Source organism: Epargyreus clarus, unplaced genomic scaffold (genome assembly GCF_041222505.1).
Source record: "Epargyreus clarus isolate Ecla_fem2 unplaced genomic scaffold, WU_Ecla_fem_2.2 ptg000024l, whole genome shotgun sequence".
Lineage (NCBI taxonomy): Eukaryota > Metazoa > Arthropoda > Insecta > Lepidoptera > Hesperiidae > Epargyreus > Epargyreus clarus.
In genome coordinates this window covers 14,209,661-14,226,973 of record NW_027332231.1, presented here as the reverse complement: position 1 = coordinate 14,226,973, position 17,313 = coordinate 14,209,661, and the positions used below count along the sequence as shown (strand labels likewise).

The following is a 17,313-nucleotide window of genomic DNA, read 5'->3' as shown; positions in this document are numbered from 1 at the left end:
TTAGATTCAGGAAACATAGATGAGATCATTTGAAACAAATTTCGAACAAATAGGATGCAATCTTACTTCAATATTATTTACGAGTAAATCCAGATAGGTTTATACGAGTATTAAAAGCCTCTGGATCATACAGGTAATGAAGTAATTGAAATAATAACAGCTATTACCTGTTAAATTGTTGAGGCATAATTTCAATAAAATGAAAGCAAAATAGTAGCGGCTACTTCATTTTAAATCTGTTCATAACTTTCAAGATAAGCATAAACATTCAGGATCGCCATAAACCGTGATATTTACGTGTCATGTCAGATCGGCGACGCAAGCCATATACGTAAATTGAATATAAAGTATAAACCGATACGAGGCTTCTTTTTTGCTCAGAAGCAGGAAATGATAATATACTTACATGGGATGAAACCGATAGATTTATATTTATGCTTTACTCTCGATTCCGCTTTACTGTATTCTGGATTATTCTGGATATTATACAAAGAGACGAAGATGTAGTAAAATTAATGTTATTGGCTAGTAGTTTAGTGTCAGTTATCAATAAACATAACGTTGTATCTGCTATAAGTAACACACTATATTGTGAGTATTTTCATTTGCTGTTAAAGGGGGACTACAACCTGTGGGTATCTGCTACTGAATCAGAATAAAAAAAGAAGTACTACCTGAAATTGCCACAGATGTGTTGAATAATCTTGGATTTGAACCTCGAAACCTTCATCTGAAAGGCTGAGTCACAACCTCTAATACTCCTCATGTATCCTCACACTCATACTCCTTAACAAAAATACAGCCGCGTTACTCTGCTAGTATGAAGCAAAAAATGGTACCACCGCGGGCACCACAAAGGTTTCTACCACTGTCGTCAAATATAACCAATTCGACATTGACATTGGTAAGCGGTTCGAGGTATTGTACTTGTAAATGAGGCGGCTATGAACGTTGCATAACTGCGCGGCTATGATCCGATGCATATCTAATAACGTTATGTATTATATGATGATAGTGTCCGCGACAATCAGGGTTGTCAACAACTTGACCTTTCAAAAGATATTGTTTTATTTGATGTACGTCTTACAATTATTGCTCTTTTTAAATATTTCTTAAGTACAATTGTGAAATTACCTCATATAATAATTAAGTACATAAGGCATTCGTAAAGAAAGTAAAAGTAAAAATTAGAAAAATCGTTTCCTTTGTTACCTTTGCATAACTTAAAGTTGATAGGCTTCATTATGCTTATTCGATTTTGGATTGGTAAACTTCACAACTTTGAAAGCATATTTAAAATTTAAGCAAAGAGAAATTTTGTTTTTTTTAGATTGTTTTTATATTTCGAATTTTTTATATTTTTTGGCAAAGAGTGTGACCTTCCCTAGAAAGTGGCCGTGTTCCAACAGGCCCAGTTCAGAGCTTTAACATATACAAGATGTTGAGAAAATTTTGATTCAGAAATACTAGTGCCGTTCGATTAACAAGCTGAAAGTCCCTACAAAATCATCATAGTTTATTTAAATATCAAAATTTATTTAAATATATCCCCAGCCCTACCGCCCGTCCTCTGGGGTAAAGCGATGACCTATCGCAAAAAGCGCGAATGCCAACCGTCAGCGATCCCGTTTGCACGCGGCTATGTCGGCCATTGTGAGGAACAAGTGTCGTTCCATTCATTGACCTTAAACATCTCGTAACACATCTAGCGTATGTTAATTTAGTGTGTTATCATATTATTATTATTTTTTAAGTCAAATCATTATATTGAATCTCTGTGTGCACGGAAAAGTGAAGTAAACACAAAGTATACAATAGTTATAATAAAAGATGTAGTATGCGAACAATAAGCTCAAATTTGATAATACTGGAATTTCTTGAACCGGCTAGCAGACCTCGTTTGATGATCGCTTCCAGCTTCAACTGCCAGTCCCATTTGTTTTTTTACTGTCTACTTTATAACAAATTCTTTGAATATATTATAATGACACAACAGGATACATCTTGCCCGAAGCTGCGAATCACTTTAATATTTATTTTTCAACATATACCTATACTTTCTTAGTTTCGTTCGAAAAGTCAAAAGTTGTGAGATTGCCAAAATTGCTTAATTATTGGTAGTTATTACTTCATAAGACTATTGTACGCTAATATTGATAAACCCAATTTGTCATTGTCCCTTGTCATCCAGCTTACCGGACGCCGTAATGTACGACTGTCGGCTGGTAGCACCACTAACAACAGTTTTATTTCAATCAGCGTGTTCTGATCGTATCGCGGCAACAAAGGTAACAATGCGGCGCTATCGGCCATCTACGATGTTGGTCACGAGAGCATTGTCCAACATTGAGAGTTTGGGACGTCGCGTCCCGCTAAAGCAGGGGTAGGCAAACTACGGCCCGCGGGCCTTTTCCGGCCCCCGAAACACAATCCGGCCCGTGAGTGCCTCATGAAAATAGTCAATAATAACTAAAAGTTATATATTATACTCGTATCACGAAATATAAAAATATTAATTACAAGCTTCATCGAAATCGTAACAAACTTATATTTGTACCGTATTTTCGTTCGTTTTTAGGTAAATAGACATCTGTTATTTTATACTATACTCGTATATACATGTATTATATTTCCTGTAGCTTAATTTCATATAATTAAATTATATTTATACTTTGATAAATCCTGTGATGAACAATAAATATTTTCATTATCAAAATACTTATATTTATTTTCAATAAATACTGAATAACATGAAATCTGCCCCCATAGAATATTTTTATAAAAAATATTGGACCGCGTAGGGAAAAGTTTCCCCACCCCTGCTCTAAAGCCTTAGTTAATCAATTGATTATTTTGAATAATGATACTAAAGTTATTGTGGTTTGTCAGATTAAGTTTACGGTGTGATTTGTGATGGTATTACTCTATAAAGGTGTACTGAGTTCGTGATGATAAGGTTCGTTAGCTAATGTACGTAGAGCATTGTAGAGAATAGGGAATATGCACATTTTTATTTTATTATTTTAAACCACTTATTACATCGTTTTAACATAGTAAAAAATATAAACAATTTTATTAGTGTTTGAAATATTTTTTTAAAAATTATTTAAAGTATCAATAAAATTTGACACATTTGAACGCCGCCATTTTACGCGCTCTTTGAATGACGTCACGTAGCGTGATTTGTATTGATAATGATGATAACTGTATGCACATAAAGGTATTATTAAACGTTTTCAGGTTTCATCGCTATTTACATCATGGGAAAGGCTAAATAACCACTTTATAAATATTTCCTAGAGTTATTGTGCAAAACCACTACTATAAATACATTATATAGTGTTTTTTCCTTTGCAAAAGATGCGAAAATACGGAAAATGTGGTGCAAGATTATAGGAAACAGATAAAGTATCTCCAAAATCGCATTAAAATTTGCATTTACTGTAACAAACAATAATTTTAGGTAAATAATTTTAAAATATTGCATTGATCATCTACTTCGTTAGGTAGGTACTTATCGACTTCTACATCAAAGGCTATCATTTGAAACACACAAAATACATTATAATCTATTATAATTTACAATATTATAAAGATAGGTGAAGATAGGTGATAGGCAGTAGCCACTTACCATCAGGTGGACTGTATGCTCGTCTGCTACTCCTATATTATAAATATTAACAAAATAAGTTATGATCAATTAAATATTTCTGAATTAAATAATACCAGTTTATTCATTTTCTTATTCATAAAACCAGTTTATTCATTTTGCATATTTTAGGTAAATAGTCCGATTGTGCTTTGACAAAACTACTTTCAACATCGATATACTAAAAATGTCATTGACTTTCAATCATTGTTCTTGATTATTTCTAATAATACTATGTAGAAAAATCGCACTAGGTAATAAATAACACTGTAGGAATATAGACAAAAACAATTTTTCTCTCAAACAGTTTGAATATTGACGCCGATAAACATCGTAACACGCTATGTGACGTCATTTTTCGATTCGACCAATGGGAATGCGTTTTGCAAATTTGAATTTCGCGCGCATAATTTACGATTTTTGATTAAAGTTTTAAACAATTTAATACGAAATAAAGAAGAAATAATGGTTTAAATGTAATTTCAGGACCGTAATGTACCAAGGAAAAAAATAACAAGCAAATCTAAATCACATGCATATTCCCTATTAGCCACGTTCTTATTATCTTGTTTGTACTGTTGTAGACTATAACAATTACCATTGGTGTTTACAATGTCAATATAATTTTTAATATTCTATCCAATTTAAATTACAGAAGTGTAATTTATATCAGAAACTAGATCAATAAAGTTACGACTATATACATAGTGAAGTTATTTTTTTCCTGTTTTTACTTAATAACAATATCTAAGCACTTCTGTGTTCTGGTTTGGAGGGTGTAGTAAGGGAGATGCATATACCTATTTTGTAAGTTTATATCATCATCACTAATTGGATTATGTCAACACCCTCACCGTATATACATTACCTCAGCAACAAAGCTGTTAGGCACGTCATACACCCAGTCCTTGCAGGGCACGGCCGGGGCTGTGTTGTTGAACCGGCAGCGGTCGAGGGTGCGGTAGTGGAGACACTGCTTCACGCCCTCCTCCGCCGCCTCCGGGGACGACGCGTTCAGCCACGCCGGTGAGAACACACTTGTGGTATCCTCGCACTCCGGGATCTTACACCTGCAAATAATAAGCTGCTGACTATTGCTTTTATTTACTTCACTATTTCGTAGCAGGATTCTTATATCGTTCTAAAATAATCATCTATTTATATTACGGCCGTTTACTACGCCTGAATTTGATTTACGCCCGTCAGTAATGATCGTCATAAATGATCTTAACCAATTCTTAAGTAAAGGATAGTTAAGCTTAATTATCAATGACGGGTGTTAGACCTACCAACCGCCCAGCCAACGGCCCCGGGAAGGACGGCGGTATGTGTGGTCGCATACCGTCGTACGCATCAGACGGTGTGGTGAGCGATAAGCTCACCTGGGCGGAGCCCGACGGGGCAATGCGCTAAGAGGACTCCGGTTGCGTTCCTTTGGAGATCCCGGAGTCCTCTACGCAGCGCTGAGGACGGCCACCGGGGGGGTTTTAGTGCGGTAAGAGTCCCACATAACCCTGTGTCGCTCCCAAGGCATCGGGTACCTTTTGAAGGTTTCCCCCTCGTCAACAAAAAAAAAAGACCTACGATAAAAGCATTGTTAAAATTTACATGTTCATAGTTGGAAACATGTGTCGATATAGATTTATTTGAATCGTCATTACTTATTCTCCACGAGAAATTTCTATTGGTCTTCTCCACCTGATGATAAATATTTTTGAATTTTGGCATTACTAAAAAATCCAAAATCTCTCTCTTATAGTAGATGAGTTAAAGGTGCCTCTCCTGAACCATAAACATCTTTAATATCTTTACTACCATTATCTTGTGAGTAATTAACGTAAGTAGTTATTATTTTGATATATTAAAGTAATATACGTTAAATAAATGGAACTCAAGGTCAGTGAGTCGCAACATTTGCTCATTACATTATGTCATATCACAACATGACCTTGTTGCGTGCTTGTAACAATACACTTATCAAATTACATCTGCATCATGACGAACATGTAGAACTAATCTCGATTACCTGCTCAGCATAAAATATTATCATTGTTTGCGTATTATTGTCCCATTGCTGGGCATGGGCCTCTACGAGTACAAGGAGTAGGCTATGGCGCGGTGTACTGGTCATGTTCAAATCGATATACTTCGCACACCTTTGAATTATGTTTTTTATGATGTTTTCCTGTAGTGTTAAAGTAAGTCATGATCAATATCTAAAAATCACAGGTGTCTGGGATTTAAACCCTCAAGCCCCAAGAGTATGAGACAGAATTTGATATCACTAAACTTTCAACCCGTGATAGCCTAGTGATTAAGAAACTTGTCATTTTGATCGAAAGGTCCAAGGTTCAAATCCCAGACACGCACTTATAATTTTCAAAGTTATGTGCGTATTGGAAATTAATTTATCACTAGCTTAAACGGTGAATATGAGAAATATAAAAAAAAAAGTTTTCAAAGGCTACCTAATACTACTAGGCTAGCGCGGTGGACAATGGCCTAATCTTTCTCATTCAGAGGGGAGACCCGTGCCCAGCAGTAATGTGTTGATGATGAAACTTCCCATGAATAAAATATATAAATACCTGTAATTAACATCTTCCACGGCGAACACATAATTGACGTTGTACATGGAGTTGGTAGCGTAGACCAGCGCCAGCATGCACATGGTCAGTAACTGGTGTTTGCCGAACGCTCCCAGGCTCTCCAGCACTGTGTCCAGCTGTACCGGCGAATCGCCTTCTATCGACCCCATCGTGTCCTGATCCCCTGGTACTTTCACCTAAATCTTTATAAGCCAATTTTGGTCTTTAAAGTTCGAAGTATATAAAGGAATACAAATTAACTGCCACATGTGTACATGATGCTCAGTTTTATGTGGTTCTAGTAATCTACATACATAATTACATTTTTTCTTACATAATTGTGTGTTGATAAGCGATTTAAAGTAGAAAATATATGTATCGCATCAATAAGTCTTCTTCTTATCGGGAATTAACATAAAATATACGTAGTTTTCAAAGTTTGAAGTTTTTTTTTTATTTCGACTCCATATATTTTTTATTTCTTTGGTATTTTTTGTAACACATTAAGCCCCATCACTTGACGAATTAGATCCTAACTGCGCAGTTCTTGATTATATTTCGTCGCGTTTTCTGTAACAAATCAAATTAAGAATTATTTAATAATTGCCGTAAAGGAATTTATTACTTATTAATCTGCCATATTACCATTGTTGTTAAAAATATATCGCGTTGTTTCGCATAGGTACGTAAAACAATGTATTACTTGAAGTAAAGATAAGGAATATCTTGACTACTTGTACTTAGAATTTTTAATTACTAGCGATTTTATTATTGACTAGCTGTGCCCCGCGGTTTCACCCGCGTTAAAAAGAAGCACAGGGGCACAGCTAGTTCTAAAATATAAGTTACTCCTTATTACATCAGCTATCTGCCAATAAAAGTCCCGTCAAAATCGGTCTAGCCATTTCAGAGATTAGCCAGACCAAACAGACAGACTGATAAAAATTGTAAAAAATGTAATTTTTTTGTATGTATCGTATGTATATTCATAGGCATGTAGTAAAAAGCGGTTATTCCAATGTTAAAAACAGACACTCCAATTTTATGTATATGTATAGACTTGACTAGAGTTGTTGTTACTCATTTTATTTTGCACATAAATCTCATTTTTATATCTTTCTCTGAGACATACTTATCCGAATCTTTGAAACTTAGTCTTCCGAGGTAGCAACGCGTCCCATCTCAGGTAGGATTCCAGCCTTATCTGGGGTTGCTTACAGATGTCATGGGCGACAGTAATCACTTACCAACAGGTGGACTGAATTCTTGTTTGCTACTTTTAAATTATTAAGTAATATAAACAATTACTATCCATCTACTATTTACATCTATTAGTATTCATCATAGATTAAACTTTAGACCTTAAGTACTTATATCCGGATAAAATCACGCAATAATTTCTCCGTAAATACAAGTTTTATCGTAGAGCACTTTGGATTAGCATAAATAGAGTAGGTACATTAGATGTAGGGCCAGTTCTAATGCTTAGATAAGGGACGTGTTTTACCACAATCGAGTAAGACATACTTTTGAAAATCGTTAATGTAGTTATTACGCTAAATATTAGGTAAACAAACAATTTGAAATGGTTTCTTTAACTTTAATAGCGGCTTTAAAAATATTGAATCATCTTTTAAAATTATATTTGTATATTTTGTATACGTACAAAGGACGCTCCAAATACAAATAGGTAATCAGAGACACAGCTATACAAATATATTTAATTTCAACAACTGTGTTACAGACTGCCATAACGATAATTGTGCGACACTTTTTATTATGAGTGGTTGACATAATAATTTACAAGAACCATGTAGAAATTACATCGTAAGAAATAGTACCGATGCAATAAAATTGGTCGAAATTTTCATGTATTCTGAAATTGTAACACTACTTTTTTTACAAATCCAAGTCCATTTTATTGGCACCCGATTAAACAATTATATGTGTGTATTCTATATTAATTTTATTTATTTATTTATTGTATTTTGGACACAGACAGACATTACGAAATCTTAAGCTAACTTAATATAACGTGAAGCGATCTCATCTTTAGTATATTCGCTGACGGTAGAACAAGTTGATAGTCCCCAAGCCCACGTAATTAGTTAGTCGTGATTGTGGCTACATCGTAAATACAAATAGAACAGTTTCCATTACTACTGATAAACTTCGGATTTATACACAATTATAATTCCTATCTTAGTTTGTTTTGACACAAAAATAATTAGTGGTTGTTAATGTATTTACATTAAAATTAAAAAAAAGAATATATACTAATTAATTTTAAAAGTCGAAGTCGGAAAAGCCTTGATTTCTAACCCTGAAATGGTTGGTGCTATAAATTAACTATCATATTTTCAAATTGTTCAAAAATATGGACTTTCTAGATACAAGTAATAATCATCACTATATTATAGTGGAGCACCGAACGATGCATGCAGTCCATCTGGTGATAAGGGGACGTTGCGGCCTGTGGACATCTGTATTCAACCCCACATAGGATTCATACCTGTTTTCAGGTACAGATGCTTAGCTGCCATTGACAACCATATATTGTGGAGAACATAAATAAAAATAAATATAATAAATTCACCTCGTATTACCCTATCACATTGACATTAAAGATCAAACACATTAGTTAATTTCGTTAGTTTCTAACCGACTTATGTGCGGTTACAAATTCGCGCTCTATTTAACTACATCCACTCACGATTCAATTTCAAACTAGATACATAATTGGAATATACACTACTGCACCGACCGCAAGCCACAACATGTCACTCAACACAACTACCAACAAACAGATCGAACACTATCTTTGTTAAACAAAACTTCTTAACCTATACCTATCAGTCACAGAGTAAATAACACTAAAATGTAAACTATATACATTGTTGAGGTACAGGACCAGTTTCTATGCCTTTATTGTAATAAATACACCAAGATTTACAAAAAAAAAATAGTTAAGACTAAAATAGTTGTTAAGAACCTTAATACAAAAATTAAGTATTGCAATTTTAGTAATATTATTAAAAACTTACTTCTTTATCTTTGAATCGAAAACGTGAATCGTGTCACATGTCTGTTCAGTTCGCACCAGTACTTAAGAGTGCGTGTAAATATTAATGAATTTCAATAAAAATACAGTATTTTAGGTGTACAGTGAACAAACCTGAGCCGAGTACACAGCATTATCAGTAACATTTAAATTATATTTGCTAAGTGTTACGAACGTGACGCGATGTTACACCTATTGTATAAATATACTAGGTCGTGCCCGCGATGCCGTTCGCTTGCTTTATATAAATTATTATAAATGTGGCTCATTATTTATTTATACATCAAAATTATGAATAAACTACTGGACCATCTTCATTTTTTTACCACGCTTTTATTAGCTTGATCTGTAATCTTTGAACTCGATTTTTACCCACTTTGAACGGTCCGATTTATTTAAATTTTTTAACAATTATCACGAACCGATAACAATACACGATTTCAATCATTTTATCCCATCCTTCCGTTTTCCTTCCTTCCTTTCCTTTATATGAATGTGCGAATTAAGCGTAGTTTTTAGTTTTTAAACTATAATTATTTTAAGTGGTACAACCGCAATGGTTTGAGATTGAAGTCTTTTTAAAAAAATCATATAAGTAAGTATTTTAGCGTTAGAAATAAGTGTTAAGCGAGGAATGCTTTGTCAGATCAAATATCAATGCAATGTGCATATTTTATTTTATTTTATAAATATTTTCGATTTATCAAGTCCGTTTAATACAGTTTAGTGACTCAGTTTTAAAACTGGAACAACTTATGCATACAATTAATATTGGTAATCGTAATATGATCAGATATTACATATGCAGTAACCGCGGCAAACTCAAGTACTGTATGCATTTTTGCCCTAGAGGTTATATTGCTTATGAAGGTAGCCGGTACTGCGTCCTATTTAATACCTACTTACTAATTTAAGACTTTTTTAAAAGTTTCTAGAATTAAACAAGAATGCAATTCATGTAATGATAACTGTTACTTATAAATATTTGTAAGCAACTCTATTTTTGACAGGGCTTCTACCCGAAGCCCATCTTAGACGTGATGCTAATCCTAAAGACTAAAACGGCCGCCTTACAAATAAGTCAACCGGTTATTACCGCTTCTACCGAAACGCAAGAATCGCTTTACGCTAGAAATAAGCGTAGCGGGGCGCCTCCCCGGTCGAACCATATTCGTCCCCTTACAAAGTTACCATCGATGATTGATATACACTTTCTGAGTCTTATTAAGGAGTAAAATAAGAGCATTAGTACTAATTTTCACCACGCCTCGATCCAGTATCGGAAAGCGTGCAAGAAAACAGCCACGGTAGTATAACACGGTTCAAATAAGGTAATATCCAATATGGGGGCGCTAATGAGTGGCCGGCGTGCCTGCGGTTTTTGTGCCACCTTCACCGCGGCTGCAGCAGCGGCTAGGCGTGACTCGGACCTGATTGAGGAAACTCCACAGCATTGCTGGTTAGAAATATGTTGCTGTGCGTAAAAAATCTAGTTCACAGCGCAGTTGTATGGAATAGTGCATATTTGCTTATCAGTTGATTATTGGTATGTAGTCTATTCAGTGGTGTGGTTAAGGTAAATGATCCTTTTTGGTTTGTCTCTGGAAGATCTACTGTCACGGTTACTTATTTCTGCTTAATAATAGCGTTGCTGTATAGTTTGAACGGTGTGCTGGTAAGGGATAGACACATATAGTTACATAATCTTAACACGTTCTGACGAGTACAATACAAATTTTCCTATGGTTGGTCGATGATACTATTGTAAAGGTATTATGTAATTTAGCTATTATTTGTATGACAGAAAATATATTTTTATGATTTTTGTCACCTTAGCTTTTTCGGTCGATCCACAAATCACGTGACGTGACACCCGCATTAAAATGCTGCAGTAATTGTGACAAAATTCCAGAACTGGCAGAATATGACGTTTCTGTAGCTTTATAAATATTTATCAACATTAACTCAGATGTTATTTAAACCTGTTTAATTTTAGTTTTCATATTGTGAAGCCTAATCTTTATAGCAGTTAATAACATAACGTTAAGACATAAGTTAAACTTAAGTAATGTTTTTTATAAAAATGTTATTAAATTTTACGAAAATTAAGTGGATATCCTATCAAGCAAATGGAAAGCTGTCACCTATATAGTTGCCAAACTTTAGCCAGCTTTGTTTAAGAACTCTCTTTACGCATTTTTGAAGAGCCCCATGTCATAGCGCTCCGGGATACCTCAGGAGGAATTTACTTTCACACCTTGCATGTTTTTGGTAAGAACAAATGTGAAAACCAAACCTTAGAGGACCGCCAATAGCCTAGTTAATGTGAATGGAACTTCATACTTCAGAGAGTGTTGTGTTCCTTTCGTTAATTGGAATTGAAAACCAATTTCTATTGTAGGCAATAAATGTAGCAATGAATGTCTGTTTACTACTTACATAAAATAAAGTATCTTTCTGGGTGGTATGCGGCGTGCAGTAACCTTTATAACGTTATCCTATGATGGGCTTCATAATTACTGATTTATAATTTCTGCGAATTTACTGCATACTACTGCACGATGTTAATTAATATTAGCTACAAAACCACCCACATTCGTATCGATATAATATATTGGGGCTCGCGAATATCTTAATTGCAGTGTTAAGGTGCAATTTAGATATTGCCGACTGCGACTGACGCCCGCGACATGGCCACTAAGCGACGAGCGAAGTCGCTTGCGCCTTGCAGCCAGTAGCGACCGCGACCAATCGCCGTTATGTCCGCAGTTTCCATTGTAAACAGGTGTTTATAACCGACTACCCAAAGGAAAGGGGTTATCTTTTTCAAGTGGTCAAGGGCTCAGTACAATTATATTGCATAAAATTGAATCTCGATATCATAGAAGCATCAAATCGAATACCGAGAGTAGACATTGAATCTAATGATATTTCGTCAATAACAGAAAATGACGGGGCGCTGGCGCACTGCTCCCGAAGCAGCCGCCGCTTGGTCGCCGGTCGCGGACATCGGAATTGCACCTTAAGCTTGCACTCTTTGTTTTACGGTACCGTGCGGTGTGACGCTCAGCTCGTATCTGCCTAGATTTAATTAAAACCTGGCTCGACCACGCGGACTCCGGCATGCTACTTTTTATCTCACCGACTCGTCTCACTACGAAGGCATGAACGACATACACTCTACTAAGTTGCGTTTAAAATTGCTCAACTTAAATTATACCTTTGTCCTTACTCTTCGGTAGTTAAATAGCGTGTTGTAACTCTTGGAAAAGTCCTTATCGTACTACATTCGTTCATTATAATTATGTGAGATTTTCGTTTAATCATTATTTACTGAAGAAATAACGTCTGGCTTAGTACATACTCGTAGTTTTGAAGTCGGCGTTCAAAATATTTCGCTCGATTATTATGTAACCATGGTGTCCAATATGACCGTCATCTTCAGAATTCAATTCAATTTAATTATAGAATCATAACTGCAAGTAGCGTACATACTTAGTTGATGTATTAAACTAAATAATTTCAAAGATAAAAGTATTTAACGAGGGCCTACATAATTTAGTCCTGTTTAAAGCATGGTATTATGTTTTATTAAACAGATACATAAGTATGATAGGGCAACAATAACTTGAAACTTTGTACAAATACATTATAATTATTATCATGTATACCACATTTAAATATTAAAAGTGTAAAATAGAATAACAAGAATTAAAGTGCTTACAGTGTATATAAGAGCACTGATTGCAATTAATGTGAGAACAGATAGAGACTAATGTAGCAACGAGGCTGTTCTGCCTTGTTCCAGCTCGCCTTATCATATAATGGAATTTACAGTATAATTTTACACTGTATTCTTTGCACGATTTTATTCTTTGTATTGTGTTAGCGCTCGTTATGTGTATTGCAAGCGATGTATCGCGACTGGTCGGGTGCGTGGTGTTGACCTAGAATACATTTCATCTACCTGAGGACGTTATAGGACATATTTGGAATTGAATAAAGGATTATAGACAACAGGGTATTTTAGCGAAGTTTTTGCTGCAGTCACCAATAAACAAGACCATACTATGGCCATGACCTATGTGTGTTGGAGAGGTTTATGTTCATGTGTCGCACTGAAGATATTCCAGTTTAGTTACAAGTATGTTAATATATTTAACAGGTCACAGAGATTTCTTATATTTATTTCAGGCATATGTGCAAGAGGAGGAACTTACGGAAACTTACTATTGGAAGTTATATAGTATATTTCGAGGAGTAATTTAATATTTTATATATAAGCTTATTAACTGTAGTTTATCTAAGTTAACAAGTTGGATCGATGGGATGGCATCATGCAGAAGCGTGTGACACCGATTACGCAGAACGGTGCCACACGCAAAGTAGCCATCATAGCTAATGGCGCGGTGGTGATGCCTGGTGGTTGCAAATAGTTGCAATTGAAGTAATCGTAGTGGTGTTAGTGAGACTGATGGTCCTCGTGAAAAGAAATTGTTGTAGACACCTTAAGTTGAATCGACGTTTTCAATGTTCGTGTAATATACGCTCAGGTGGTTAAGTGATAATTGCTCACAGTCATCTCATCATTATTCATTTACAACCTCTGGTGGTCACGGGTTCTTGAACATTATAAAGGTTATATAGTCGTAGCCAACTACGCGGGACAATATCAGTGATGCGTTATCAAAATCGAATCCGAAACTAAGGGATTCCTAATGGCATTTAAAACGAATTAAATAGATCAAAACACATAAAGTTAGCATTACTGTTATTAAACAAATAAGGCAGAGCGATTCAAGATGCGGGACGAGTCAAAGATTTTCTTTGTAAACATATAAATATTCATATGTTCTTGACAGTAAAATCAACAAAGTTTTACAAATACAAAGAAATGAGAGGAACATTTAAATTGTAACGATTACTTTGCGATGTATTGGCATTAGTAGAAATAAAGCTATAATTGGCAAAATATTGCAATTTACTCATATGTCCCTTCATTAAAGAATTTTGTTATGTTATCTAGCGATCGCTTTTTACCTCGGTAAAATATTTCGGGACTTTTTCCTGTCACGCGGGTGACATTCCTCCCTGTAGTCCCTTTGAGACGAAAGAATGTAAGACAGGCGCACGTAGAACAGACACAACGAATAAGCGAACCCACGGGCTAATAATCTCGCGTAACTCGAAAAAGGTCCGTAATACGTCACATCTTTGTTTCCCTTGATATGCGACGACAAATCCACATGTGGGCGAGTAATTATCATACGACTTATTTGCCAATATATATATTATTATGTGCCATGACTGCCAAGAGATATTTTTTATATGCCAGCCTATAAATATGAATACTCTCTATGCTTTGGCTATATAGTTAAATATACTACTTATGCGCCCACTGAGGCCTCCATAACGTTAAAGATTGCGACGCAGGCGTTTAGCCGGAAATATTAATTGACGCGACGCTTGTTTAGATAATGACCCAATTGTGTGTCCAATTAGAACATTTTCTATTGTAAAACCAGCCCAATAGTGGGATATCTCACAGGCTCGTACACGCACTTAATGGACAGACTACCAACACGTCTACTCTCGCCGGTGGCTCTCGTATAACTGACGTGGTGCGAACGAGACAGTGATTGTCTGTGTGGGTGAGGGTATGAATAAACGCATACACTACATCCTTTCCTTAATACATTTTTTTTTATTAATTTAACTAATAATCAGCATATCAAACAAAATCAACAAATAATAGATTCTACACATACTTCATTATTTTTCCGAACTTCTTTCAACTACTTCGTCTTCCTTTTCCGGTACTATAGCTTTCCATTCCCCTTCTACCTTCTTTAAGTGAACGACATTTCTTCTGTAAGATTGTCCAGTTTCGTCATTCCTTACTACACAATCTCCTACATTGGTACTTTCCACAGTATACTGGGTCGGGTTAAAATTTGGTGTCAATTTATTGGCTTTGTCCATGGCTTGCATATAAACTTTTTCACCCTCGCTTATCACTGACTCCATACCTTTCCTCTTTCTGTCCCCATACTCTTTACCTAATTCCTTTTGAATCCTGTCCCTATCTCTCACATCCGAATCTTCTTTCTTCTCATTTGTATTCTCTAATGTAGGAATTTTGTCCCTATTTTGTCGTTGAAAAAACAGTTCTGATGGTGTTCGACCAGTCACCGAGTGAGGTGTACTATTGTACATCATTAGATATTCGTATAAGGAATCTTTCATGTCTCTGCGTTCTGTTTGACTGATCCGCAATAGTTTTAAAATGTCCCTATTCTGTCGTTCGACCTCACCGTTCATCTGAGGCCAATATGGAACTGTATTGTAAAGTCGAATATTGCATTCTTTACAGTATTCACGAAACTCTTCACTTACAAACTGCTTCCCGTTATCGGCTGTTACAGAAACAGGAAACCCGAGCCTGCTAAAGATTTCCTTCAAAATTTTGTATAACCTGAGCACTTGAGATGGATTTGGTCACTTTTACTTCTTTATATCGACTGTAATAATCGATTACAACCAGAAGATATTCATTACTTGGAAGTGGCCCTAAAATGTCCATTGCCACATCTATCCAGGGCCCCAAAGGCAGTTCTCGTCTCTTCATAGGCACAGGCGGGCTAGGCAAAGCCACCAAGGTACACCCTTTGCACGATTTCACTAAGTTTTCTGCGTCCTTGTCAATGCGTGGCCACCAGACCTTCGACCTCAAACGGCCCTTCATGGCAACAATGCCCGGGTGACCTTCGTGCGCCGCGTCCAAAACACTCCTACGGAGAAGGTGTGGTATTACAATCTTGTTTCCTCGTAATAGGATATTATTATAGAAGCATAACTCACTTTCAAAAAATTTATAACTTCTCACGGAGTCGTCCCAGTTATTTTGATAGAGCCCTTTCCGAACATTGCAAATTTCCTTATCAGTCTCGGATGCATTAATAATCTCGCTCATTGGTATTGCTTGTGGTCGCGCAAAGGTAACCACCTGACACACATGTGTATCTTCATCATCCGAATGGTTGCTACTCAATTTACATAGACGTGATAGCGAGTTGGCTATATTATTTTTGCCTGGCTTGTACATAATCCGATATTTGTACGATTGCAGGCGCAACACCCAACGCTCTATACGTGCGCATGGCTTGGACTTCTTTCCAAATAGGACCTCCAGCGGTTTGTGATCCGTGACAAGGTCAAATTCCTTACCAAATAAAAATATGTTGAAATGTTGAACCCCCCAGACTAAAGCCAAAGCCTCCTTCTCGGTTTGGCTATATCTTCGCTCGCAATCTGTAAGGGTTCGATTTCCAAAAGCAATTATGCGTGGTTGATTTCCATCAATTTGGACAAGGATAGCACCCAGTCCAACCGGGCTTGCATCAGCTATCACCTGAGTTTTGTCACGGACGTCGTAATGCCCCAACGATTGTATTTTTGTAAGCATTTGCTTCAAATTATCGAAAGAATTTCTTTGTTCTTTCCGACAAAACTTCTCAATATTTGCATTCTTTCCCAATTTCTTCCTCAGTAACTCTTTTAAAGGTTCCGATATTGTAGCCAAATTAGGAATCCACTTATTGATGTAGTTAAGGAGACCTAAAAAACTCTGAAGCTCCTCTATGGTCTGAGGCACACGAAAATCCATTATACTTTTCACGTACTTATCCAGAGGAGTTATGCCATTAGGTTCTAGATGATGTCCTAGAAAATCCACGCTCTGCGTTTTGTAAATACATTTTCCTTCGTTAAGTTACACATTGTTGTCCTTTAGTGTCCGCAGAACTTCATCAAGCCTAGTATCATGTTCCTGCTCATTATCACCGTAAACGAGAATGTCGTCAATAAAGTTTATTACTCGTCGACACTGAATCAACATACGCTCCATGATCTTCTGGAATAGTTCGGGTGCGCATGTGATGCCGAACATTAATCGCTTATAGCGATATAAACCATTTGGAGTAATAAAAGTGGTTACATGTCTGGAGTCAGGATGA

At 36.0% G+C, this 17,313-nt stretch overlaps 2 protein-coding genes across 5 annotated transcripts in view; one reads left to right on the top strand and one right to left on the bottom strand.

Moving 5' to 3' along the window:
* Nucleotides 1-17,313, top strand: part of esn (espinas) — a 400,966-nt gene that overhangs the window by 28,043 nt on the left and 355,610 nt on the right. The gene's annotated exons all lie outside the window — the stretch shown is intronic.
* Nucleotides 1-17,313, bottom strand: part of LOC140752307 (solute carrier family 22 member 1) — a 90,281-nt gene that overhangs the window by 11,990 nt on the left and 60,978 nt on the right. The window contains exons 1-4 of one of the 3 annotated variants that reach the window (XM_073086558.1): nt 9,282-9,431; nt 6,572-6,807; nt 6,238-6,440; nt 4,518-4,719 (exon numbers count right to left, since the gene is read on the bottom strand). In XM_073086558.1, coding sequence (XP_072942659.1) covers nt 4,518-4,719; nt 6,238-6,407 — 372 coding nt within the window. In that variant the 5' untranslated portion in view covers nt 6,408-6,440; nt 6,572-6,807; nt 9,282-9,431. Of the gene's footprint in view, nt 1-4,517; nt 4,720-6,237; nt 6,808-9,281; nt 9,432-17,313 lie in introns of those variants that run through there. The other 2 variants (XM_073086556.1, XM_073086557.1) reach the window with 2 other exon arrangements.